General features: G+C 35.1%; 1 protein-coding gene across 2 annotated transcripts in view; it reads right to left on the bottom strand.

Annotated features, from left to right (window-relative positions):
* Nucleotides 1-24,013, bottom strand: part of MRPS35 (mitochondrial ribosomal protein S35) — a 44,929-nt gene extending 20,916 nt beyond the window's left edge. The window contains exons 1-5 of one of the 2 annotated variants that reach the window (XM_031938070.1): nucleotides 23,845-24,013; nucleotides 11,673-11,725; nucleotides 11,003-11,170; nucleotides 8,823-8,883; nucleotides 6,876-7,015 (exon numbers count right to left, since the gene is read on the bottom strand). In XM_031938070.1, coding sequence (XP_031793930.1) covers nucleotides 6,876-7,015; nucleotides 8,823-8,883; nucleotides 11,003-11,170; nucleotides 11,673-11,725; nucleotides 23,845-23,968 — 546 coding nt within the window. In that variant the 5' untranslated portion in view covers nucleotides 23,969-24,013. Of the gene's footprint in view, nucleotides 1-6,875; nucleotides 7,016-8,822; nucleotides 8,884-11,002; nucleotides 11,171-11,672; nucleotides 11,726-14,409; nucleotides 14,890-23,844 lie in introns of those variants that run through there. The other variant, XM_031938071.1, reaches the window with a different exon arrangement.
* Nucleotides 24,014-27,595: the final 3,582 nt, after the last annotated feature.

Raw genomic sequence — 27,595 nt, 5'->3', positions numbered from 1 at the left:
TGCATATGTTTTAAAAAATAAAAAAAACTTTAATAAAAAATTGTATAATAAACTTGGGTAATGGGGGGGATGTTTCTGAAAGCCCTCAGATTCTCTTAATGCTTACCCCTAGAATGTATTTTCTCTTTTTCCCTTTACTTATTTTTGTATTACAAATGGTCTCTAAAACTATTAAAATATTAAATTATATGTCAATTAAAAATATATTCATGGAGATAACTCTTCAACATTAATCCTTGAAAAACCTTGTGTTCCAATTTTTCTCTCCTTCTCTCATCCCTCCCCTAGATGGCAAGTACTCCAATATATGTTAAATATGGCAGAAATATATGCTAAATCCAATATATGCATACATATTTATATAATTATCTTGCTGCACAAGAAAAATCAAATCAAACCTGGAAAAAAAAAAGAGAAAGAAAATAAAATGCAAGCAAACAACAAAAAGAGTAAAAATGCTATGTTATGAACCACACTCAGTTCTCACAATCCTCTCTCTGGGTATAGATGGTTCTCTTCATCTCAAGATCATTAAAACTATCCTGAATCATCTCTTTGTTGAAAAGAGCCACGTCCACCAGAATTGATCATTGTACAATCTTCTTATTGCTGTGTACAACGATCTGGTTATGCTCATTTCACTCAACATCAGTTCATGTAAGACTCTTCAGGCCTCTCTGAAATCATCCTGCTGATTGTTTCTTATGGAACAATAATATTCCATAACATTCATATACTATAACTTATTCAGCCACTCAGTTTCCAGTTCCTTGCCACTACAAAAAGGGCTGCCATAGACATTTTTGCACATGTGGGTCCCCTTCCCTCCTTTTAAGATCTCTTTGGGGTATAAACCCAGTAGAAACACTGCTGTATCAAAGGGTATGCACAGTTTGATAACCCTTTAGGCATAGTTCCAAATTGCTCTCTAGAATGGTTGGATCAGTTCACAATTCTACCAATAATGTATTAAGTGTCCCACTTTTCCCACATCCCCTCCAATAATCATCATTATTTTTTCCTGTCATTTAGCCAATCTAAGAGGTATGTTGTGGTATCTCAAGAGTTTTCTTAATTTGCATTTCTCTGATCAATGGTGATTTAGAGAACTTTAGATTTAGAGTCATTTGACTAGAAATGGCTTCAATTTCTTACATCTGAAAACTCTCTGTTCATATCTTTTGATCATTTATCAGTTGGAGAATGGCTTGAATTCTTATAAATTTGAGTCAATTATCTATATTTTAGAAATGATGACTTTATCAGAACCCTTAAATGTAAAAATATTTTCCCACTTTATTGCTTCCCTTCCAATTTTGTCTGCAACTTTTTTTTTAAGAGGAATTATTCTTTATTAAAATAAGTTGTAAAAAAAATTTTGCTATAACATATTGGGAAAATAAAGAAATTTTAGTTTTGATAGACTGCACTTAAAAAAAATTAAGAGAAATTCATACTAAAATCAAAATATTAGTTCAATATCCAATATATAATTTCATGTTCTTCGCTGACAAGTCTTCCATATATTTTTACTCAGGTGAAATACTTAAAAGTGCTTGATCTCCTTCAACTTCTCTGCAGGCTTCAGGTATAATTCCAGGAAGCAAGTCAACTTCACTTAAACAGGTAACCGTTATCAGCCTTTACCTCTTCTGCCCTGTGGTCTCTTTGTTGCTAGTTACCTCCTTTGTCATCACAAATGCCTCTGTGAATAATCAGCTCTAACACAGAAAGGAGCAGCATCACTCTCTAGAGGGAGCAGCAGCAAGATTTTCTGTCTCTCCCATTTGAAAATCTTTATGACCTGAATACAGAGCTTCAAATCCACCATGAGTTATAGTGCCAAAATAATCACAATAATCTTCATATCCATAATAACCTGAAGGATATCCCTTTATCTTTTACCTCCATAGCACTGACCTCTCACTGAAGGGAGCATATGAGTGAACTAACTATAACAGTAGAAATCATCATAATTTGGTTTTTAGCTGCTTGACTTTACTTACTTTTTTTAATCTGCATTAGAATAACTGCAACATTTTCTCCCCTCTAAGTTTTTATAGCACCATCTCACTCACCTAAATGAATGAATGCATAATTCTTGTTTAACTTTTTTTTTCCCCTGAGGTAACTGGGGTTAAGTGACTTGCCCCCGGGTCACACAACTAGGACGTGTTAAGTATCTGAGGCTATATTTGAACTCAGGTCCTGCTGACTTCAGGGCTGGTGCTCTATTCCACTGCACCATCTTACTGCCCCACTGAATGCATAATTCTTTAGTTGCTTTATTCCTGCTAGTCTCCCAAACTAACAAAACAGAGATGCATACACAGCATATTCACCGTTCAAGATCTGGCTCAGCCCAGAATCCTTGCTTCTTTTTTCTTATCATTCAGCTGGTGGCACAAAAAGATACCTCCAAGGCTCTCTGTAATTTGCTAAATCCTTCAAGAATCTACTCCTCAGATTTGCTCTTAGGAATAAACAAAGCAAAAAGTTCATTATTGGTGACTGAGATGCAAATACTGATGTTTCCAGAGCGAATTTCATGAATATTACATAGTTTAACAGTTTATATATTTATATTATATAGTTTAACTCTTGAATTGTTTTACACAGAAAACTACAAAAGCAAATACTCTATTTAGACCAGTCTAGTTTAGATCTGTCATTAAGTAAGATTTAGGATCACGCAGACAGGCCTAGCTTTTTCTAATAATAGAAAAAGTCCACCTTCAAACAGTTATGTGCCAATGAAATGCTGCTGTCTATAAACAAAGATTTAGAGGAAGTCCTCCCCACCCCCATCCCCTACTTCCTTTGAGTGGTCGCATCAATTGCATAACCTATTCTTTCCAAGACTGCCTTAATTGTTTGCCATAACTAGTCCTTGGCCAGAATCAACTATTTTGGTTCCATGTTGTTCTCTCTACCTTTGTTTCCATAACTCCATCAAAAAAGGTATTTTGTTCTAAGAAATATGAGAGCAGTTTTTAAATTGTTGAAGTGCTACCATTGCATCTTCTTTGCCAAATTCTTTTAAAACTTCAATTCCTCTTTCTTCTAATCATTGTGTGCAACTAACATTGCAACATAATTTCATCTCGTGTGTGTGTGTGTGTTTAAGGCAACTTTCTATGGAAAACTAGTATCAAATAATGTTTGGAAATTCTCAGGAGTAAGTATAAAAGTATCCAAAAGGTCTTTAATATTATTCTCATTAATATGTTTACTAGGCACATTTCTAGAAATCACCCCATTCAGAATGGTACTAAATCCTGTCTGAAAGGATCAAGTTTGGGGAATTGTGTGCTTATTCCTTCCTCTATCCAGCACAAGTGGAGTTACTGATGGTGACCTCTTAAATACCAAATCTTATGGCATCTTCCCAGTCCTTGTCCCTCTTAAGACTTTTTCTAACACTTGGCACTGGGGACCACCTTCTCTCCTGAAAACTCTTGAGTTCTCATGACGTTAACATTATTTTGATTCTTCTATCTGTCAGAATGTTCCTTTTAATTTCCTTTGATAGCTTATTATCCATATTATGCCCCCTAACTACGAGTATTCTCCTGGATCTTTTCTCAATCCTCTTCAAATCTCTAATTTGATAACCTCATTTAGCTCTAAGGATTTATTTTTCATCTCTATGCAAATGATTTTCAAACCTCTAGTCTTTCCTAAGCTCTAATTAAATAATATATCTCCAACTGCCTACAGGATATTTCAAACTGGCTGTTTCTGAGACATTTTAATTTTAAACTCATCATGTCCAAAATAGAATTCATCTTCCCAACCATTTAAAATTTTTTTTTATAGTTTATTCATTAATATCAATATTGGCATCTTATTTTGAGACTAGGTCTCCCATTTTGTCCAAGCTACAGGTGCCACTCATGGGTTGATCCTCCTGCTGATTAGCCAGAGGCTTTGACTTGCTCCATTTCCAGCCTGGGCTGGCCTGCCCTTCCTTAAGCAGCCATGCAGTGTTGCCACTTCTGGAAGCTCACTATACTGATGCTAGATAATATGTATACTTAGTGCAGATTTGTTAACTCTGCTGTACCTCAGAGCCTTCAAGCTTAAGTAATCCACCAGTTTCCTTCTTCCCAGGAGCAATGATTGCCATGAATAATGAACATTCATGCACCCCTATATACTCAGTGACATTCTTTGTTTTCATTTCACCTAAAAAATCCCTCCCCATCCAAAAAAAATCATCTCTTTTTAACAAAGAATAAAAAGAGGGAAATTTTTCAGAAAAAAAAAAAAAATCAATGTAACAACCATGCCCAACATTATATACAGGGTCTATAAAACAATCTAGATTATACTGCACAAGTCATTAAACTAAATACATACATATATATATATATATATCTTTTGCCCTAGGAATAACTTTACTAAGCACAAACCCACAAGAATGAAATATAAGTCTTATATATGCAGAAATATTTGTAGTAACATTTTTTAGTGGTAGCAAAAAACTTGTAACAAAGTGGGTGGCCACTGACTGAAGAATGGCTGAATATATTGTGGCACATGAATGAAATGGCCATTTTACTGTGCCAAAAAAAATGACAAAATATGAAAAATTCATAGAAATTTGGGAAAACTTATGAACTAAAGAGAGAAGTCAAAACACTGAAACAATTTACTCAATGACCACAATAATGTAAATTAAAATTACACTAGAAAGACATCAGATATCTTTTGCTTTTATATAACCTTCATTTCAAAATTTTCCTATGTCTTCCCAATGCTTTAGGAAACAAATCTATGTATCAGACAATTTTTAAAAAGAAGGGGGGGAAAGCAGGTCAGCAAAATCAATCAACCAAACAACTGAGACTAATAGTATATATAATATTCAATCCCCAGTGGTTCCCTCACCTCTGTAAAGACAGGAGGGAAATATATTTTTTCCAACTCTTTTCCAAAGCAAATCTTCTTGATTATTATGATTATAAAGCTTTTTTTTTTTTTTTTTTTTGGTTCTTTCTACTTACATTGATGTATTCATGTTATATATCAGTTAACAAAACCCTTGCATTCTGTTCCATAAAGGTGCATCTCACCTTTGTCCCTTCCTTTCTAGTCACTTATCTCACACTACTAACTCTGGGATCAGATATGTTTCTCTGATTGCTTTGTAAGCCCTTTACAGCCTATCCTCAACACATCTTTCTAACTTCATTGTCTATTATTCCCCTTCTTACACAGTCTAACCAAATTGGCCTCTGTGGGTTCCTTAAAAACAGTGTATGCTGTCCTCCATATCTGGAAATCTACACTCTCAGAATCTCTCCTTTCCTTCGGAGCTTGGCTCAAACATCACATTCCACATGAAGTTGTTCCTGATGCCTTCCCTTCGGCTACATGTATCTTCTATTCCAGAGCTTCTTAAACTTGCTACTCACAATCCTTTTTCACCCAAGAAATTTCTAACTTTCCAGGTATAAAGAAATATAAAATAGGTTTACAAATCAAACAGTTACTGATAATAAATCATAATTTTATGACCCTCTCTTTCAGTCAAGTGATCCCATATAGGGTCGCGACTCCATATAAGGTCCCAACTCCATACAGGGTCATGATTCATAGTTTAAGAAGCTTTGTTCTACTCCAAAATTAGCAGGCATTTATTTTAGATACACTTTATTTTATATATTTTACATATTATACGCATTTTGAATTTAATATTTCTAAATATTTCTAAAGCCAACTACAATGCTCAGAAACCAGTGGGTATTTAATAAATGTGTGCTTATTGATTGATTGCATATTTCCCTACAGCAGTTCATATAAGTCTTTCCAAGTTCTCTGAATTCTCCATATTCATCATTTCTTATACCATGGTAATATTGTTTTACCTTCATTTACCACAAACAACAATTTATTTAATTATTCTTTACTTAATTGGCATTACCTTGTTCCTAGTCCTTTGTTATCACAAGTACTATATGAATATTTTGGTATATATGGAATCCATCTTGGAGATCTTTGATCTTCTTGACAGTATATGCCTAGCAATGGGATATCTGAACTATGAGTATTTTACAAACTTTTCTTATTTTTAAAAATAATTCTAAACTGCCAACCAGAAAAGTTTATCGAGACTGAAGGAAAGCATCTGACTGTTTTCTTGTGGAAAAGATCCAACGATGTGGAATAGACAATAATATGGTGAGGTAGATTTGGAACTAATTCAATTACCAAAAAAGTGAACATTAATGGATAAAAGTCAATTAGGAAGAAAAGACTCTCTTCAAGTATCCCACTGACCTATGAATGGCCTTTACTCTTTAACATTTTAGTCAACACACACAAGTTGTAAATAATACAAAGCTGGGACAAAAGAATCAGAATTCAAAAGAGTCTTAAAAAGGATTGAATGTTGGGTTGAATATAAGAGAAAATTTAATTGGGATAAATGTAATCTTACATTTGGATTAAAAAAAAATCATCTCTTTGCACAAGCATAAGCATAAGATGGGGAAGGTATAGTCAGTCAAAGACTTTTTAGGTGTTTACCTGTGATGTGATGTGACTTTCCTGTGGAAAAGAATAGCTGAACCTATTGTAGCATATGAGTGAAATGGTCACTTACTGTGCCAAAGGAAACAACAAAATATGAAAAATTCATACCAGACTACACCAAAAAAGACCTAGAGCTCAGAAGCAGATAAGTGGTAGTCCCTATCACATTTTACTCTGGTCAGATGCCATCTTAAGTAGAACAGTACTTAAATGTGAAGTCAGGTATCAGTGAAGTAGGGTGATTAAACAATGCTAATTTATTTTAAAGTTGAACCTAAAAATTCTTAAGATAAATATGTCACAATGCTTCTTAATGTTTTTAAAAGTTCTCTTACCTTTAATGTCACAGTTCTTGCTTTGGGATTATAAAGAGATGGTCCTGCTGACACATAACTACTTGTCTCAATTTCGATGGGAAAATGCTTCTCACATTTCTCATCACTGTCCAGTGCTTTTGGCCATTCAGTACAGAAATCTGGGAATTTTAAAGTTTATTTCAAATATGGCTATGTAGAGAATTATAGAGACCTCTTCAGACTCCCATAGTCTTTGTTTATCAAATTGCAAAAATAATAGGAAGCTGATTTATAAAATATATTTTCACATTTTCACATTATCTTTTTGATGCTCATATTAAGCTTGTCATCAAATGAGACAATGGATATAAAATAGTTTGCAAACCTTAAAGTACTACAAAAATGTGAACCATGAAGATGATGATGATGATGATGATGATGATGAAATGAGAAAGCCAAAGCAGTTGATATATCCCCATTTAACAATGAAAAAAATGAAATTTAGAAATATTCAGTGACTGATTCAAAATTACACAAGTTGTTAATGGCAGAACTCTGACTAGAACCCAGTTCTCCTGGCTTCTAGTACTATTTTCTTTCAGCTAAAGAATTTATTCTTCAAGAATCATATTCTCTGTTCGTGGTCTTCCCTCATTTTTTGGTCATTCCTAGTCTCACCCTTCCTTTTCTCTCCACCACTCAGTCCATTACAGTCTAATACATAGTCAAATTAAGGAAACAACCAATATTTACAAGACTATAAAGGCATTTTGGGATAAAAAAAAATTTTTATTATATATTATATTATAGTGAAAGTACCATACAAGTATTATTTTACATTGTTTAGTTAACTTGCCAGAGATTTAAAGCATAAAGAGCCTCTTCCGGGCACCTCCCTTTAATTATTTCCTTATCTCTCAAAGTTGAAATTTCAGCTCAAAGCCTTATCTACCCTTCAGAAAGGGTGTAATTTTGGAAAGAGTATATTTATTCTCTGTCCCTTTTTTGTGTTACTTTGGCCTACAGCCTAAATTATTGATCACAGGAATTGAGAAATCAGAATCCAATAAGGAAAGCCTGTCCTAGACTGAGGTGGGAATGGGAATACTAGAATGAACTTGCCTCTCTGAAGTTCTACTTTGTTCTTCTATCTTTGCTCTGAATGCATACTAAGCTTTCCAACAGGTGGTTCCCTGTAGTCCTTCCACTTTGTTGTAAATTCAACCTACATTTTTTAAACCACCTTTGAATTCAATTTCTCAAAAAATATATTCACAAATTTGCTCCTCTCTATAACCCATCTACTTACTAAATCTAGAGGTCCTTGTCTCCTCGAAAGGTTCAAAATAGTTCATTCTTATGGTTTCACTTACTTAAAATATTAACATCTTGTTCTTTGATATCTATTTCTTCAATTTGTACTATTTTAAATTTTATTTGGTAATATTACTCTCTAAATATATTTTTTGCCTTTTTACATATGGATTTTCTATGTCAACTAAACTAAACTATTCTAATTCTTTTTATTCCTCATAGGGTCTAGAACAGAACACTGCAGTAAATGATGATTAATAATAGTATTTATTTAGTACTTTAAAGTTTGTAAAATACTTTATAGATTTACCTACTCAATTGATCCTCACAACAATCCTGAAATAGAAGCTATTATTATCCCTATTTTACAGGTAAAGAAACTAAGATCGAGATATGTTATATGATTTGTCCAAGGTTATACAGCAAGCTAAGCAGGCAGGATTTGAATTCAGGTCTTCCAGACTCTCAGTCTCTATTATTCTACCTGATAAAATAAATTCAATAAATACAACTAAAAGACTACTAAGAAGCATGGGGAAAATAATATAAATTTTTTTAAAAAGGAGAAATTTAACAGAAATATTAAAACAAGTTAGAAGTTTTACAACATATTACAGTTATGAAATTTTTTAGTTTTTATACTGTTTACATAAACTTTAAATAATCACTCACCTTTTAGAACTCCACAATGCTTTTTAATTGCTACAGGAGTCAAATGTAAGAAATTGGGGATCTGAAATGAATCCACATTTAAGAAAATAAGTTAATAAAATATCTTAAGAAGATTTTAAAAAATATTTGTGAAAACTAAAGCATATTCCCTCAAAGAATTTTCTGATAAATCACAATAGCAGCAGCAACTTCTCTACTTTAAGTTGTTCTCAATCTCTATTGTTGGAGTTAGGTCATTCAACCAATTCAGAATCTACTTAATATTCCTAATCTAGCCCACAAGGTTATGGGGAGAGACTTTATTAAATACTTTGCTGAAATTCAGTTATCCTATATCTACAGTATTCCTATTACTGACCAGCCTGGCAACCCTGGCAAAAAAAGGAAAGATGGTAAAAGTAATGTAGCTTTTTGCTTTCTTTGGGCAGAAATTATTCTATTAAATCATAGCATCACAAGCATTGTGAAGCATTTAGAAGATACCATGTGATACAAAGAGGCTCATCTGTGACCAATGACTCAGTTCCTCACAAAGACAATACTCGAGCACAAGTCTCCATGGAGCCATTTTTAAACAAAAATATCCAACTTATTCAACAGACATGGGCCCAAATTATTTTTGGTTATTTGTAAAATTCAAAGCAACTCTCAGACATAAAAAATGTGTCACCTAAGGATTCTTGAAAGAATGTACTTTGAAGACAATTTCAAAAGAAATATCTAAAACTGTTTTCATTAATAGTAGCATCACTTGATTAAAAGCATATGGCTATACAATGTGACAATTTTCATGAGAAATATGACAGACAGATCCTGGTATTTTTTTTTTATAATAAATAAATGAATGAATAAATAAAAAACAACAATCAAAAAAACCCAAAAAACTTTTACGTTGAAGCCACATCTTTTTTCAGTATTTATAATTGTTAATTATGATTGCATCTACCCTGTACCTTACTTCAAACTAATTCCCTCTGTATTTGAGGATGGGACTGAACCTGTGATTTCACTGATCACTCCCTCAATCAATTCAAGTCACCAGCTTCTCTTCAGTTTAAAAGCCTTAGAGTTTTTTCTAAAACATTTATAGGTAAAATTGGTTACCTAGGGTGACATATCAATATGTATATTGACATACAAGAAGGAGAGACAGGAACTTGAGTTTCTGAGATCACCTTTCTCTCTATTATGCCATGCTACTACTTATTATTCGTACTCTACTATATATATATATGTATATATACACGAATGTATGTATGCAAAAATATTATCAAATTCAACTATCAGAAGCATTTATAATTTCTTAACTTGAATGTAATTTTCTTAGATTCCTTCAAATATTCCCTTTAAAAACACAGCTCATTTTCAGCATTCTCCTTTAGTCAACTTTTTTCTAAGAGTCAAAAAGAATATCTTTTAATAATATTAACAATAACTCACATTTGCATAGTGCATTAAATTTTGTCATTATCACTCTGTGACGTATATAGTATAAGTATCATTATATCCACTTTATAAATGGCTAAGAGAAGCTAGATGACTTTCTCAAGATCACATAGGTATGAAGTATCTAAAGTGGGATTCAATTCCAGTCTTCTCAACTCTAAGTAAAATGTTCTATGCTGGGCTGATTTAGTGGAGTAACAGACATAAGACTACTTAGTCATTTGTAATATAAGAAGAAATGTTCTCCAATATAAATCACTTTAGTAGCCCTATTTTCTTTACAAAAATAAAAAATCCTACCGCTCATATCATTAAATAAAAAATCTGCACACATATTATAGTTTTATAGTAATCAAATTATTAATGTGTAACTTCATGATGTTTCAGGAATGCAGAAGTTGACAAGCAAATCTCAGCAATATTCTACTGTCTTTCTAGAGGGGTAAGAAAAGAGAAGTGACCAAGGAGTAGAATTTTCATAATCTTCTCTCTGGCAAAACTTCTAATTTCTACATATTTTACTTTCCTAGTCCCATGGCTAAAGCAACAAAGCTAAATAGTTAGCAACTCCATTACTGCCTCCCTAAGAAAATTATGAACATATTACATAAATTACATGAGCACATATTAAAATTAAATGTGTGGATATTATACCTTAACTCAAGTTACTACATTCAAATGAAAATCATTTTCTTTTTCTTTTCTTTAACCAATAAAATTGAAATTCATTTTACCTTTATTAGTTCTAGATTTCCATCCTTGGCCATGGGTACTCCTTTTTCCACTGGATAGCCCATTCGAATAGGAAGAGGCACTGCTGAAGGTTTAAATGGTGCTGCAGCAGGATAAACACTCATCCAGTCCTGATCAACTGTCATCTTTGTTGTCCTAGGATTTAGAACCTAAAGAATAAACATTTTTAAATATTTAAAAATAAAAGAATATTTAAACAAGAATATGTTTGTGTATGTCTAATTTTTTTCTTTAAAAAACATTTAAAAAGCAACAAAATAAAGCAAAATATATGCAATAGAGAGGAGTAACTTGTGTTTTAGTTTCGAGAATTTCATGGAATAAGAGGTCTCACTTATCCTTTGTTAAACCAATTTTTCAGAATTTATCTATCTCACTAAGGAAGAATATTTCACTAAAGTACCATTCTCACTGACTCCTTAAACCCTAAATAGAGGGACCTTCACTTACTTCCTTCTCTGAAAATGATTCCTCTCTATTCATGAATTCACACTATGAAAATACATTTTGCATTTGGGTTGTTACATTTCCCTTTACTCGAGGCAGGGAGAACAATCATTGAAGTAATTATGTATCAACATATGAGTAAACATTTAAACCTCCCAAAATTATACTTAAAAATTTTTGGTAAACATTACCTTTACTGCTTACCTGTTTTCTGGACTTTCCAGATGTTTTCCCTGTTTTATTGCTTTCTGTTTTAACTACAAAGCAAAATAAAGGGTTTTAAAAATTAATTTTGTCACTTTAACTTTAAACTCATAATGGTAACTCAAAGTTGCTTAATATTTAAAATTAAAGGTTGGCAGAAACCAGCAAAGAAGATGGAATAGAAAGAAGCAATGCAGACAACTCCTCCCCAAATACCCACAAGAAAAACTTTAGAAAGAGCATTAAGCCAAAATATAATTGTGAAATCCAAGGGAAAAAATCACAAGTCATTTTGCTGACTAAGGTAAGCTAGAGAGACAGATAGAGGTCTGAGGGCAGTAGAAACAGGACCTAGGCAAAAAAAGCCTGCCAGTGCCAAGACTCAATTGGAACTTATAGCTATATGCTAGGGTAAGAAGCTGGACCGAGTCTAATGGAGGCAGGAAGAGTTGCCAATTGTCAACTCTGTGGCTTTGCACCCCAGAGATGGTCACACATCCAATGTGCACTGAGGGGAATCTATACCTTTACATACTAGGTCTGAGAGTGTAGGTAATGGGAAAAGAAACGAAGAAAGAAGAAGCTATGTGATTTCAACCTCAAGGCATATCAAATTAATCAAATTACTAGAATCAAAAATGAAAAAAAGAATTCACAAGAAAGACTCAAGGAAATCATTAGAAATTACTTAATCCAACAGCATGACTGAAAATCAAAACAAAGGAAATGAGTGAATACTTTAAAAAATACAAAATGCCCAAATAGGACAAAAAAAAAAGAATTTAAATAATCCAATCTCAGAAAGAAACTAAGCAAAACAAAAATGAATACCACCTCCCCCCCCCAAGTAAAACAAATCAAGCATATAAGCATAGGCAAAAAGGAAATAAAATTATTGCTTTTTGCAGATATCATTAAAGAACACTAGACAATCAATTAAAAATTAATTGAAGTAATTAATAACCTCAGCAAAGTTTCAGAATATAATATATTAACTTTCAGCATTTACTAACAGCAGAAAAATTAAATGAGAAATCTCCTTTAAAATAACAACAAAATTTATAAAATACCTGATAGTCTACCTATCAAGATATGTACAGGAACTTTAAGACTACTATAAGATATACAGAAATAAAGATAGACCAAAATAATTAGGGAAATAAAAACTGATCAGAGTAGAGATGAGCCAATATAATGACAATATAAAACAAATTAATTCAATATCATACCAATATAACTACCCAAATATTGCAACAAAATTACAAAACTGACTGGAAGGAACAAAAGGTCTAAAGGAGATTAACACACAGAAGGAAGGGGCCCTATTAGTAGTATGTTTCAAACTAAACAACAAATCATTAAAATAATTGATATAGAGAGGTCATTAAATAGAACCGATTAGGTAATAAAACCTACAGAACCAAAAATAAGCAAGTATTGAGTAGTAATAACAGGCAAGTTGAAAGATCCCAAGTACCCCAAGATAGAACATCACTATATGGCAAAAACCATAAGGAAAGTCAGAAAGCATTATGACAGAAACTAGGTGTAGAGCAATATTTTGTGCTATATGTCAAAATGAGCTTTGAATGGATACATAACTAGGACATAGAGGCTGACACAATAACCAAAATGAAGATGTAATGAATAAATTACCTTTTAGATCCAATAGTTCATGACAAAACATTGGAAGAGAAATAGCCAATTTTGATGACATAAAAAGGAAACCTTTTTGTACATACAAACTCTGCCTCAAAACCCCCAAACAAAACATGGCAGCTAAAATTTGAAGGGAAACGGGTAACTGAGGAAAGAAATTTTTGCAGCAAGTTTTTATGGGAAGGGATTCAGTTCCAAGATGCATAAAGTACTGATTCAGATCTTTAAGAAAAGGCCACCCTCCTTGGATATGAATAGGTTGCTTTCTAAGAAAGAAATCCAACCTAGCAATCCTCACATGAAAAAAAAATGCTACAAGTCATTAATAAAGAAATACAAATTAAAGTAACCTCAGGTTCTACTTCTGCCCCACCAGATTGGCAAAGCTAACAAAAAAAGGAAAACAACAAATGTTAAAGGCCCTGTGTTGTGCAAACAGATGCACTGTTTGTGGAGCTGTGAAATGATTCAGACATTCTAGAAAGTAATTTAGAATTGCTACTCCCCAAAAGTTACTAAACTGTGTATCTTTTGACAAAGCCATATTATAACTTGGCCCTTAATCTAAGATTTAAGAAAGAGCAAAAAAGGATCCATAAGGATAAAAATATTTCCTGCACATCTTTTGTGACATTAAAGAATTAGAAACTAAAGAGGTAGCCATCAAATGATGGCATGCTATGCTCCACAGAATCAACAAAGAGTCAGATAAAACTGAAAGAATGAACAACAACAAATTATGGCATATGAATATAATAAAAACTCTTTTGCTTTAAGAAAAGAATAAAATCCATACCAAATGTTTCCTATATGCAAAGCACTGGGTATATAGAGAAATATAGGCAGTTCTTGCTCTCAAGAAATTTACATTTCAATGAATGAGACAATGCATATAAAAGGTTTCATCTGCAAACCAGACAGAAAGGTCCCATGGTCCTTAGGGTGCAGTGGCAAAGCAAATGTTGATTCTTTTTAAACATTACTTCCATGGAAAATATAAATTTCTGTTATTGAACCATTGTACTTTCTTTTTTGGATCTTTAATAGATATAGCTACAGCACCTATAGAAGTAGTCACCTGGCTGAACTTCAATAAGACTTGCTTCCCAGGTTGATGGCTGGTGATACTGGATTGAAAATATCATTTTTTTCAGTCCAGGGTTCTGGAACATTTCCATTCACGGCACCTCTAATGAGATGGTAGTCAAAGTGGTGGTAGTAGTTTGACTTGCCTGGCACATGCTGCTTCCTGTTTCTCCCTCAGGGTGCCTTCATTGGAAAATGGTAGAATGGTTTCCTCCTTTTCCAGAGGAGTTGCTTCCATCAGTGACAGCTAAGAGGTCTGAGCATGAAGCAAGTGGTGGGGGAAAGGGAGAAAGGGAGGAAGTGCTGCCACTCCCAGGGTTCCTGTGCTCTTGTTAGTTGGTCAGAACTAGTGGAGGGGAAGGTGAGGGAATGAGGAAGGTGGGCTTTTTCTCCATAATAATTTCTTCCTTTAGTGACAGCTGTGGGGGCCTGGCTGGTGGGCACTGATATCCCCAAGATTCTGGAGTTCAGATTCCTGGGACTGTTTCCTTAAAAATCTGAGGGAAGATGATAGTCAATCTAGCACATTGCCTCCTTTCAGCTGCCCTGATTCTTCAGCTGGGCTGGCTTGCCTAACCTCAAAATAACAGGGCAGCAAGTTGATGAAGATGAGTGATCCCTTTCCTATATGAGAGTCATGAGGGCTATGCTAGAAGCAAGACTATACAGACTATACAGTATGCAGAGTAGTACAGCCATTCCCAAAGCCCTGTGACAATTTGTTTGTTGATGACAACTGGTCAGCAATTGTTGCTGGTGGTAATGATGGATGTGGGTCCCCTTTTGCACAATGATTTCTTCCCTCTGATGGGGATGCCATGTGTAGTTCAGAAATGGTGAGGGGTCACCATTTAATAATAAAAAAAAAAAGCTGGAGAGATCTCTAGAAGCAAAGCAAAGTTTATTATACATTCTCCCAAGAAGGGCGTCCCATCCATCAAGCAGACAATCAAAGGGAGGAAGCACCGTCAGGGCAGGGCCAACACTTTTAATCCCTAGCACAAATACCCTCTCCCACAACTAACCCTCATCCTTATTGACTGAGAATCTTACATTCTAAACGCAGGAACTACCCAAGAAATTGAATTTGACCAATAAGTACATAATTGCCCATATTTGACTGAAAGGGGGAGATACTGATGTCATGAGAGGATAGCAGGAAGGGGACTTAAGTATGCCCTTGACTAAACACTCAAAAGTCCTTCAGGCCTACTCAAACTCTGAAGTAGATGAAGCCTTACTCGATTTTCAAAACTGTCTTGAAAGATCTCACCTCATCTCGTTTCAGTCGGAAGCAATCTGAGGGACAATCCTATTCCCAAGACTTTTGGTTTCAGAGTTTAGTGCTGTCTCCTTCAGGATTTGAGGGGTGATGGTGGTCCACCTTACCTGGCATATGCTACCCTAATATCTCTCTAAGGGAAGAAGTTGGGGAAGATGTATATGAACTAATACAGAGTAAAGTAAGCAAAACCAGGAGAACAATTTATTCATTGACAACATTTAAAAACAAACAAATGATGAATGTAATGATTAACCCAGGATTCTAAAAGACTAATGATGAAACATGCTATCTACTCTCTGACACAAAGGTGATGAACTCGGGGTACAGAATGAGATAGATATATTTTGGATAGGGCTATTACTGACGTGTTTTGTCTGACAATGCATATTTTTCTTTTTTAATTTGTTTTTCCAAGGGAGAGGAAATCTGGAAGAAGGGAAAAGTTTTCTGTTAATTATCTTTTTAAGAGCAATAAATCTAGTGAGAGAAAAGTTAAAAGAAGGTAGGAAATGTTCTGATGTTCATAAAGATTATACATTTAGAGTTGGAAGGTATAAGAGAAGTCATCTTTTATGGATAAGAACCAAAGAGGTACACACAGTATCAGATTCATAGTAGTATCAGTGGATTTGTATCCTAAACCCTAACATCAAACTCAGAGGTCTTTCAGTAATTAACTGCCACAAAATTATACTATTGGTAAATAAGAACGGACTTGTATTAAGTGCAATATTCTAATCCTTCTTCCATGTAAATTATTTTCTTAAAAAAACATATCTTTTGAAATGTGATGGACTTCGAGAACAGTTCAAGATGTTACCATCACTTCCTGGTCACCTGACTACAAAACAATCAAGGAGATTGAGATAGTGAACAATTAGGAAGAGGAACAGAAACCTCACTCAGGTGAATGAATTCAAGATGTCCTCAAGACTAATCCTGGTTAAATATCCTTCTCCTAAGCTGGGTAAGCAAATTTCCTTTTGATAACTGTTGAATAACCTATGATTATCTTATTTTATCACAATATGGAAGCTTTCTTACCAAAGGACTAGCCTGAATCAGGTCCAGCCCAGAACAAGTGGCTTAATTTATAGGACTGGTACAGAATGAAGTAGGGGGTGGGCAGTGCAAAAGGTCAGCCCAGAAGTGATGGTTCTGGTAATGCCTCTAGAGATGGTGATGGCCTTTGTCCTATCCCTAGAAGAATGGAGAGTAAATTGTCTATGGCTATTGAGCAAGCCGAGTCTGATGTGAATGTGTTAAGAAAGGTACCTTGAAGAAGATAACTGTGTTAAGTCTTTCAGACTTACCAGCTGTATTGCCCTGTCAGCCTGGTAATTTAAGACCCTTCACTCATCTTACCTATAAAGCAGCCAAGAGAGACTGGATTTTTTGGGTACTGAAAAGGACTTTCAAACCCTTATAAAAGGAATATTCTAATTAGGAAAAACAGAAAAAGCAATCTTTCTATTTCCCAATGGAAAAAGCAAACAAAGAAAGAGAAATACTCTCTAGAACTCAGTGATTTTGAATCACTGTTATCACCTAAATTCTCAGTGTAGAGAATATGGAAAGAAGGCCCCTTCCAACTTTAAAGGAGGGAGTATTTGTGAGTGAGCAAAGAACTGCTTGGTTATGAATGATTTTTCTAAAAATGTTATAAACACTAAAAAATAAGTTAACCATATTAAATAGTGGCATGTGGGACCCCAATTTGCAAGAATGCAAATTAAGGTAGAGCCCTAGAATTTCAAAGTTGTCTAATAATTGTGCTAAAAGAAGAAACTGTTTATTTTTATGTAGTAGTTTAGAAATTTGTTCAGTTGTATCCAACCCTTTGTGACCCCATTAGGGTTTTTTTTTTTTTTTTTTTAACAAAGACATTGGAGTGGTTGCCATTTCCTTCTCTAGCTCATTTTACAGATGAGAAAATTGAGGTAAATAGGGTTAAGTGACTTACTCAGAATCACATAGCTCATGATGTCTAAGGCCATTTGAACTTGGGAAGATTCCTCTTCCTGACACTACATCCATTGTGCTACCAAGCTGCCTGGATCAGAGATCAAACAGAATTTTGTCACATGGTTTTTGTTATGATTCTTTAGGGTAGATCACTTAAGAAGATTCCTGAAAGCATAATGGACACTTCTGGAATTAGAGTAATGGACAAATGTTGCTTTAACTTGCATTTGTCTATTTATTAGTGATATGTACCATTTTTTCATATGGCTATTGATAGCTTGGATTTCTTCTTTACAAAATAACCTCATTTTAAAGGAGGGAAAGGGACTCACATGTGCAAAGATATCTGTGGCAACCCTTTTCATAGGGGCAAGAAATTGAAAACTGAGTAGATGTCCATCATTTGGAAAATGGCTGAATATTATGGTATATGAATGTAATGGAATATTATTGTTCTATAAGAAATGATCAGCAGAATAATTTGAGAGGCCTGGAGAGATTTACATGAACTGATGCTAAGTGAAATGAGCAGAACCAGGAGACCATTGTATACAGCAACAACAAGATTATATGACAATCAATTCTGATGGATGTGATTCTTTCCAACAATGAAATGATTGAGGCCAGTTTCAATTGTCTTGTGATGAAGAGAGCCATCTACACCCAGAGAGAGAATTGTGGGAACTGAGTGTGGATCACAACATAACATTCTCACTCTTTTTGTTGTGGTTCACTTGCATTTTGTTTTCTTATTCATTTCTTTCCTTTTTGATCTGATTTTTCTATGTTTACATATATTGGATTTAACATATATTTTAACATGTAAAAAACATAGTGGATTGCTTGCTGTCTATCTAGGAGAGGAGGCGGGGAAAAGAAGGGGAAAATTTGGAACATAAGGCTATGTAAGGATCAATGTTGAAAAAATTATCCATGCATATGGTTTTTTTTGGGGGAAAAAAGGACAATAAGAACTTCAGAGAATAAGAAGGGATGCTATTAATATCAAAACATTTTATAAGTTCTACTGTCAACTCTTCCTCTATTTGGCAAGCTTAAATGTTATCTTTTTCTGTTATTTTATTATCTATTCACTTGACTTTTGTATCAATAGACATTTAAATGTCTTTGTTTTAATAAAACTTTCTAAAATATTTTTATTTTAAACCAAAATAAAAATAAACTTTTATAAAAAAAAAAAATAACCTCTTTATATCCTTTAATCATTTATCAATTGAATGGGTTTCATTCTTAAGGTTTTGAATCAGTTCCTTATTTATAACACTGAGAGGATTTCCTATACAGAAGTTTTGAGACCACTAAAAATTACACATTTAGACAATCATGGGTGGTTTACAATCATGGGTGGTTTATAATCTGCAATCTTTGGAGAAACATCCACATCAATGAAATTGCAAATTCATGTATTTTAGTAACTCCAAGGATACTCTACATATTGGCTGCTTAACACATTTTGACTGGAAAAAAAAAATCAAATTCTGCCAAAAATTGAGATTAAATATCTGTTTATAGAAGGCCAGACACACCACCCCACAGACACTAGGACTAGAGGTAATTACACTAACAAGCTCCTTAGAACCAGGAGAACATTGTACACAGTAACAAGACTAGTGAAGGACTTGGCTCTTCTCAACAATAGGGTGATTCAAGCCAATTCCCATAGTCTTTGGATGGAAAATGTAAATCACATCCAGAAAGAGAATTATGGAAACTAATTGTAGATTAGTATTTTCACCTTTTTGTTTGTTTTTTTCTTTCTCAGGTTTTTTTTTTCCCCTTTTGATCTTATTTTTCTTGCACATGTTAAATATGTTATTATGTTTCAGAGGATTACATCTATATCAGATTGCTTGCTATCTTGGGAAGAGGGGAGGTAAAAGAGGGAAGGAGAAAAATTTAAAACACAAAACTTTACAGAAATCAATGTTGAAAACTATCTTTACATGTATTTAGAAATAATAGAAAATATTGAAAACACCCCACTAACAAGCTCCTATAACTTTTTTTTTTAAATGAGCAAGTAAAGAAGAAAGAACCCAACCACAGAAACTTAGTGAGAACAAAGAAAGGCATTTATCTTTAGAGAAGGATACTAAAACAAAAAAAGCCTCAATCAAAAAAGTAACTTCAAATGGTCATCTGCTCAAAAAAGACTTCAGAGAACTCAAAAAAAGACTTTAAAAAAATCAAATGAGAGATGAAGGATAAATTTTTTTTTATTTATTTAATAGCCTTTTATTTACAGGTTATATGCATGGGTAACTTTACAGCATTAACAATTGCCAAACCTCTTGTGATGGAGGATAAATTTAAAAAAAAAAAATCAAGAAAAACAAGATTATGAAGAAAAAATCAACCAACTGGAAAAAGAAATCTGGAATCTTAAGGAAGAAAATGACTCCCTGAAAACTAGAATTGGGCAAGGAGAAAACAGCAAAGACATGAGACCAACAACAAATAAAAGAAAATATTAAAAATGAAAAAAAAATAGAAGAGAATGTGAGATCTCACAAGAAAAATACCTGATCTAAAGAACAGATAAAGAGAAAATACAAGAAAAACTAAAATTCCTGAAAGCTACAATAGAAAAAAAAGTTGATACAATAATATAAGAAATAATTAAAGAAAATTGTCCTTAAGTGTTAGAACAAGAGGAAAAGTAGAAATAGAAAAAACCACCAATCACGACCTAAAAGAGATAAGGAAAACTTAGGGAAACATCATAGGCAAATTCCAAAACCCACAGGTCAAAGAGAAAATATTACAAGCAACAAGAAAAAAAGAATTCAAATACAGCAGAACCACAGTTAGAATCACACAAGACCTACTAGCAATTACATTAAAAGACCACGGTTGAAGAGCAAAAAAATTGGGGTTGCATATGAAAATACCATACCCAGCAAAACAAGTTTAATCCTGAATGGGAAAAAAAAATGGATATTCAATGAAATGCTAGATTTGGAGAATTTTGTTGCAAAATTTGACATATAAGACTAAGAAAAATATAAGGTAAACATCAAAGACTAATTACAAGGGATTCAATAAGAACAAACTATTTATGCTTTATACAAGGAAATTTAAACAATGTCTAAGATAGTCAGTAGTAAATGGGCAGTTCTAAGGATTGGGGCAGAGCTGAATATGATGTGATTATAAAAAGCAAAACTGTGTAAGAAAAGATAAAGAGTAATTATGTTATATGAAAGTGGGTATAAGAGAAATAACTGACAGGAATTAGATGGGACAGGAGGGCAGGAGTAGTTTTGGAACCCTACTCTCATTGGGAGTGGGTTAATGAACAAATAATTGACAGACAGATATATCTAGAAGGGTGTAAGTTTCCTAAATTTAGAAAGAAGCAGGAGGCTAGGGGGATTATGGATGGGGGAGAGGATAAAAGAAGGATTTTGAAAGGGAACCCTACTCACATCAGATATAGGTTAAAAAGAATAATATAAACATTTGGAAGGAAATAAAAGTTCTGAATTTATAAAGAAATGAGGGTAAGGGAATTGGATGGGAGGGGAAAGTATAGAAGAGTAGACAGATTAATGGGAATGAGATAAGGTGATTAAAGGTAATGAGATAAAGAGGAAGGGGAAAGATGAGGGGAGAGGACAAGGAAGGGATCCTTGGAGGAAGAGTGGGAAGGCAAAGGAACAGGTAGGTAGGGAGGTAAAGCAAAGGAAACAGGAGGGATAGGAAATAGGAGAAACACACAATCATAATAATAAAAATCAGGCATAAAATGTATTAGGTCAAAAAAAGCAAGGATAGCTACTTGCTGGTCTGAAAGTATATTTGATCTATATCAGCCATATTAATAGTTTAGACTATTTAAAGTAACTAGACATTATAAAGTTGGAATATTGCTGTAGTGTAGGAAAATGTGAGTTAGTGAATTTAGAAGAATATGAAAAGACTTGAACTTATGTAGGAAGATAATATCTATCTTCAGAAAAACAGGATAAATAAGCACAGTATAGTGTATGAATACACCTGTGCATGTGTGTCCATCTATAAAAAAAAGTATGTATATATGTGTATACATGTATATACAGTTGGTACCTTAGTATTCCTCATTAATTAGGTCTAGAAAGCAAGATGAGGCAAAAACTACAAATAGAGAACAAATTTTTCCCATAAGGAGTACATATCCAGGCTGCAGCCTAACTATCCCTTCCCACCCAATTCCCAAAAGGGTGGTGGAGAGACAAGCCAAGCCAGCCAAGCTCCTTCCTTCTTGACCCAACTCATTTTCTGAAAGAAATCTTTATATCCTTCCCTCTATCCTAACTGTCCAAGCTTACCTGGGGGTGAGGGGAAGGAATCTCGATATGAAGGCAAAAACTATGGGCCTAACATGCCTGGGCTCAGGGTTGTGAGGAATCCTAGGTCATCTGCCACCATAGCCTCCACCTGGGCTCCCACCCCTGGCTGCTGCTGCTGCTGCTTCTCCTCAGTGACCTTTCCAGTACTGATGTTTTAGAAATTGGGAAACTACATGCTGCAGTAGCAGGACTGCTCAGCAACCTGCCAGCTGACGTGTACAATCTAAGCCATGGACTACAACCAGAAATCCTCATCATTACTACCTTAGTTGGGGAGGGGCTACTCAAAGCTGAGAGCAAATAGCAGGGGCATCAAGAGCTAGGCAGTATGTGTGGCCAACCTCACATTACTAAAACAAGACAACATAGTGTGACAAGTGCTGAGCAAGGGTTGAGTGTCAAAGGATATTTTTTCTTGTCAAAATGCTTAATTTGACAAGTTTCGAGGCAGACAAGGGCCAAGGTATATGTATGTGTCTATCTATTTATCTCCAAGCTTAATTGTAGCTTTCTTGGAGGGAGGGAGGGAATGAGACCAGGAAAGGGGAAAAAATAAAGTAAAAGGTGCACAGCAGAGAACAAAAGAAAACTTAGAAGGAAGCAAAGATGGACAGCTCTGAACACGAAGTATAAATATGTAGTATTAATTATATAGGCTTTCTTGAAATTGAAATTTATTATTTTATATTTTGAATTCTCTTGTACTTTGTACACATGGTAAAGTTTTTTTTCTATTTTGTATTTATGTTGTATATATAAGTATAAATAATCATAATAAATGTTTACATACATGAACAAAAAGCAATAAAAACAGGGCGTATTATTCTTTTTGGCAGACAGAATTAATCAATTTCCATATTCAATTTACCCTAATCATAGTTCAGCTCAACTTGTAGGAAAGCCTGCCATTTGCAAGGGGGATTAATCTTGTTCTTACTTGGATGCAGAGAATCCAAAGGGCTTGGAAAAATCCTATTACTCTAACTCTTGACTCTTTTCTCTGCCTGAAATGTTCTCATTACTTTTTTTTTTAATTTCCAACTAAAATCTTGTATTTTACGGGAAGTCTTCCTCATCTCCTTTTACTTTTAGTGTCTTCCCTCTATTAATTATTTCCTACTTATTCTCTGTTCAGCTTGCTCTGTACACGTCTGTATATTGTTTCCCCCATTGAATTATAATTCTTGGCGGGAAGGGACTTTAGATTGTTTAAAGAACTTCACCAAAGTGCCCGGCACATCATAGGAGCTTAATAAACGATAGCAAAAAGGAACCATTTCAACTGCAAATAAGAAAGCATTTCGATTAACTAACTCAAAGGGGGAAAGGCTGCCTCCAGAAACGAGAGGACCAAAGGTTTAGACTCTCGGCAGTCATTCAGCGCAATTCCTAGATCGTTTTTAAAGGCAAAGCTAGAATACAGGGAAGCCTTTCACAGGCTCCTCTAGCCCCTCCCGCGACAGGTTCCGATTGGTCCGGACCACCCTCCCGCGACAGGCTCCGATTGGTCCTGCACGCTGTCTCTCTCATTCGATTGCAAGCTTCTCGAAGGCAGGGGCTCTCCTTTGCCTTTCCGGTTTACGCGAGCGCAAGGCGCGGAGCTGTTACGGCTTAGTAAACGTTACTTGACGCACAGTGAGGGGGGTCGGGGACAAGCTCCGCAGGATCCCCGCTGCGCTGCGGGCGGCCCGAGGGAACTTCCCGCTTCCGGCCCCAAGCTCCGCACAAATCCCGCCCCCTCCGTCCCGGGCTAACCCAGAGCATCGATCGGGGGTGAACAGAGGCAAAGTCTAAAAAGAAACGGGGTGGGGAGGGGAAAACTCACGCATATTCGGCACGTGCGAGTCAGCCTGCGCGTCTCTGGCCGCAGACAACGCCGTAGCAAAAGGGCGCAGAGCCCGGGCCTGGGGCCGCCCGGCACGCCTGAGAAGGCTTACGAGCGCCGCCATTGTTCCTCTCTAGAGCCGGGGACGGCGAGCCGCGAAGGACAAACATAGTATCTACGCGAAGGGGGCGGAGATTGCCTAACTCCGTTTCTTGACGCAGTCCTAGATCTGCCCGCGGAAATACTAGGAGAGGAGGACTTTTAAAGAGACAAACCCACGTGCTAGCGTGAGTGCCATCAACTTCCTCATCAATTTCATTTATTTAATGACTAAATGTGTACAAGATGCTGAGGTTACAACAACCTTGGAAACATTGTTGCAAATGGTGTAAGTTTTATCATCTCCACTTTCAAGTGGAGGCGCTGGGACTCGGGACGTGATTTGTCAAAGTTAGCAAGCTGGGGCTCCTTTGGAACTCGGGTACTCTGTGCCGAGTTCTCTACGAAATACGTTTGCGTATGCACGTATGTGTAGATACAATGTACATGCACATTGTATACACATGTACACACATATATCTATACGTGGGTATTTACATACATGTATATATATATAAAACAATTGGCATTATTCTGGAGTCACGGAGGACTCCCCCATGTTGGGGGAGGAAAAGAAAAGGAAAGAGAGAAAGGAGAAGGGAAAAGGAGAGAAAGAAAGGAGGAGCAGAAGAGGAGGAGGCAGACAGTAAAGAATAAAGCTGGAGAGGCCTTCATAAGGCAAGGCAAGGTGTTGGTTCTCATTATAGCAAAAACAAAATAAGGATAAGGAATAAGAGGAGAAATAAGCGATCAACGATTTTGAGAAATTGGATTTAAAACTATTTTTTAAAAAAGGAGGGGGACATCTTACTGGATAATTTACAAAAAGCATGAGTTGAAGTCCTCATGCTATGCATGTGGGCTTTGCCTGCTTTCTTTGATGCAACCAATAATGATCTTCCATCTTTATGATGCTGGCCAATTAGATGATTTCTGTACTTTGTACTATATTTATAAAAAATGTATCACACTCTGAATTTGGAATCTCTTGGCCAGAAGCAGAGCCATTTGACCAACCCTTTATTATCGGATCTTATGCCCCTCATAATAAGTGATGTTTTATTTGGAGATTTTCCTTAGTTTACTTCCTTGATTAATTTCAAACATGATATTATTACCCTGGATAGGAAAGTGGAAGAGTATGGGGGGAGGATATGTCAAGATAATGAATTCATTTTGGGATATATAGTTTAAAATGTTTACAGGACATTCAATTTAAGATGTTCAAAAAGCAGATGGTGATAAGGCACTAGAACTCAGGAGAAAGACTAGAGTGCGAAAGACTATTTGTATATATACAAATCTAGGAATCGTTTTCATAGAAATGATCATTTAAACCAACAGAGATCACAAAGCAAAAAAAAAAAAAAAAAAAAGAAGGCCCAGGATAGAGCTTTGGGGGACATGTAAAGATAACATTGACCCTCCCAAAATCTTCTGTTCCAACTTTTCCCTTCTTCCCCCCACCCCCTCCTCTAAAGGGCAGGTAGTCATGGTTATCTTCAAAGGAGCAGCCTGCTAACCCATAACTTTTTCATTCTTGGAGATTTCTATTTATACCATCTCTTACCAGCCCAAAATGGCTATTGGTAGCTTCTAGTTGTATAAGGAGCAGCTATTTTGATGCCAGCAAGAATGTAAAACACCTCATCTGCCTTGCTAAATGAAACTCCCAAAGTGAATTGAATTAGACCTTATGGATGTTAAAAGGAATATATTCATCCCAAGTAAAAGATTAGACTGATTTCAAAGAATGGCAGTTCAGAAGAGGGTCAAAATATAGAATTAATCTAAGGTTAAAATATTCATTTTGGATATAATATGCCAAAAAAAGCTAATATCCAGAAGAGGAAATTAGCATAGTTATTAAAATGCATAATATATTGCATAGTAAGTGCAATTAGGTAAAAGGCCAGCAGGTGGGAGCAGAGGACCAAGAAATAACCCCTTTTTTCTCAATCTATTCCACTGATCTGATTTTTTAAAGTTTTATTTACTAATTATTACTGTTTTATAATTGAAATTGAACTTGAATTCCATATAATTGAAGTTTATTTCTCTTTCATTACTTTAACCATTATTTTCTTGAGATTCTAAAACTTTTGTTCCTCCCAATTGCTGTGAAAGGTAATGAAATGTTTTTTGCCTTGAACTAATAAATTCCTGAGCAGGAAAGAGAGAAGCCCTCTTAGGAATCTGTGAGCTATAGTTTTGAATAGAGACTAATTTATGAGTCCACCTTGAATCTCATGCAATTTTGAATGGGAAGATAGGTTACCTTTTTACAAATGAACCATAATCCCTTTAATTTCAACCAACATAGGTACAGTAGTAGACAATATTCTGTAAAGATTGCATTTGTGTCTAGGAAAGAACCCAGGGTCAGAACCCAGCATGATGTATATATAGCTACACAAATGCCAGGGAGCTGGTAAAAATTTTCCTGCCAAAAACATGACAGTGCTTAGGTATAGTGTAGTCTAGATTATAAAATTTGAATTGAGGGCCCTTCTGACTTGAGTCTGTAATTCTGGATTTTGCAACATCTTGAAAAAAGCACTTCAGATATTTAATGAATTCAGTCTCATGTCTGATACTTCAAAGCCTGACTTTACTGTAAGAACCCTGAGGTCCAACCCAATTTGACACAATTACCACTCTCAACTTCACAGTGTTTGGTGGTGTTAACACCTTTCCAATGGTACTTCTCATCACCATGAGATCCTGAAAGGTTACAAATCAGCAGGTTCCCTTGGGAATTTATAACTAGCAAATATGCATTTCTGACTCCCCTAATCCTAGCTGATTAAGTTGGCACCAAATAATGGGATTTGGTAGTAATTGCTAGTTTGAGTAAAAAGCATGTGAAGAAATCACAATGGTATTCTCTTTGCCAAAAGGTATCTTTACTTATAAAAGGTTACAGACAAAATGAGGAGGTAAAATAGACACCAGAGTGGTAAATATAAAATAGATTTGGGAGAACATATAGTTAACAAAGAAAGGGATTTTAACAATTAACAAAAGAAAAGACAAGTTCCTCAGTGGAACAATTGATGGGGAGACAAGGAATACACCATGAAGAAAAAGTACGCCAATGACTGGCAAGCTAAATCTATAGAGGAGTTTAGCACTATAAAAGAGTGTTAGCTATAACAAGGAGAAAGACATTGCAAGGTATGAGGGAGAAGGGCAAGACAGCGCAAGGCAGAATGCTGTGTCGGGGCTGATCCCAAAAAAGGATTCAGCAGTGAGACATCATAGTGATTTTAAATCAGTAATTTATTGTTAAAGGGGTTATAGCTTATATCAAAGTAATGAAGTTTGGGGAAGATAGTACTGTGGATCTCCACTCTTTTGGAGAGGTATTTTCTTTCTCTGAGGTTCATTTTTCTTGGGTACCTATAAATTGATTCAGAGCAAAGCACCAGTACTAGCCATCTTCCTGTTCTTGCTGAGTCTTTTCCCTTAATTATTCCCTTAATTATCAGCTTGTCTGGATTGACAACTGGGATGGATGGTATGGAAGAGGGAAGAAACAAATATTTGCTTGTTTCTTGAGAGCAGTGTTACTAAAGGACAAAAATAATCGTTATACATATATTGGATTGCTTGTCATCTCAGGAAGGGGGTGGGGAACAGGAGAAAATCT

This window comes from Sarcophilus harrisii, chromosome 5 (assembly GCF_902635505.1).
Source record: "Sarcophilus harrisii chromosome 5, mSarHar1.11, whole genome shotgun sequence".
Lineage (NCBI taxonomy): Eukaryota > Metazoa > Chordata > Mammalia > Dasyuromorphia > Dasyuridae > Sarcophilus > Sarcophilus harrisii.
This window is presented reverse-complemented; position numbering and strand designations above follow the sequence as displayed.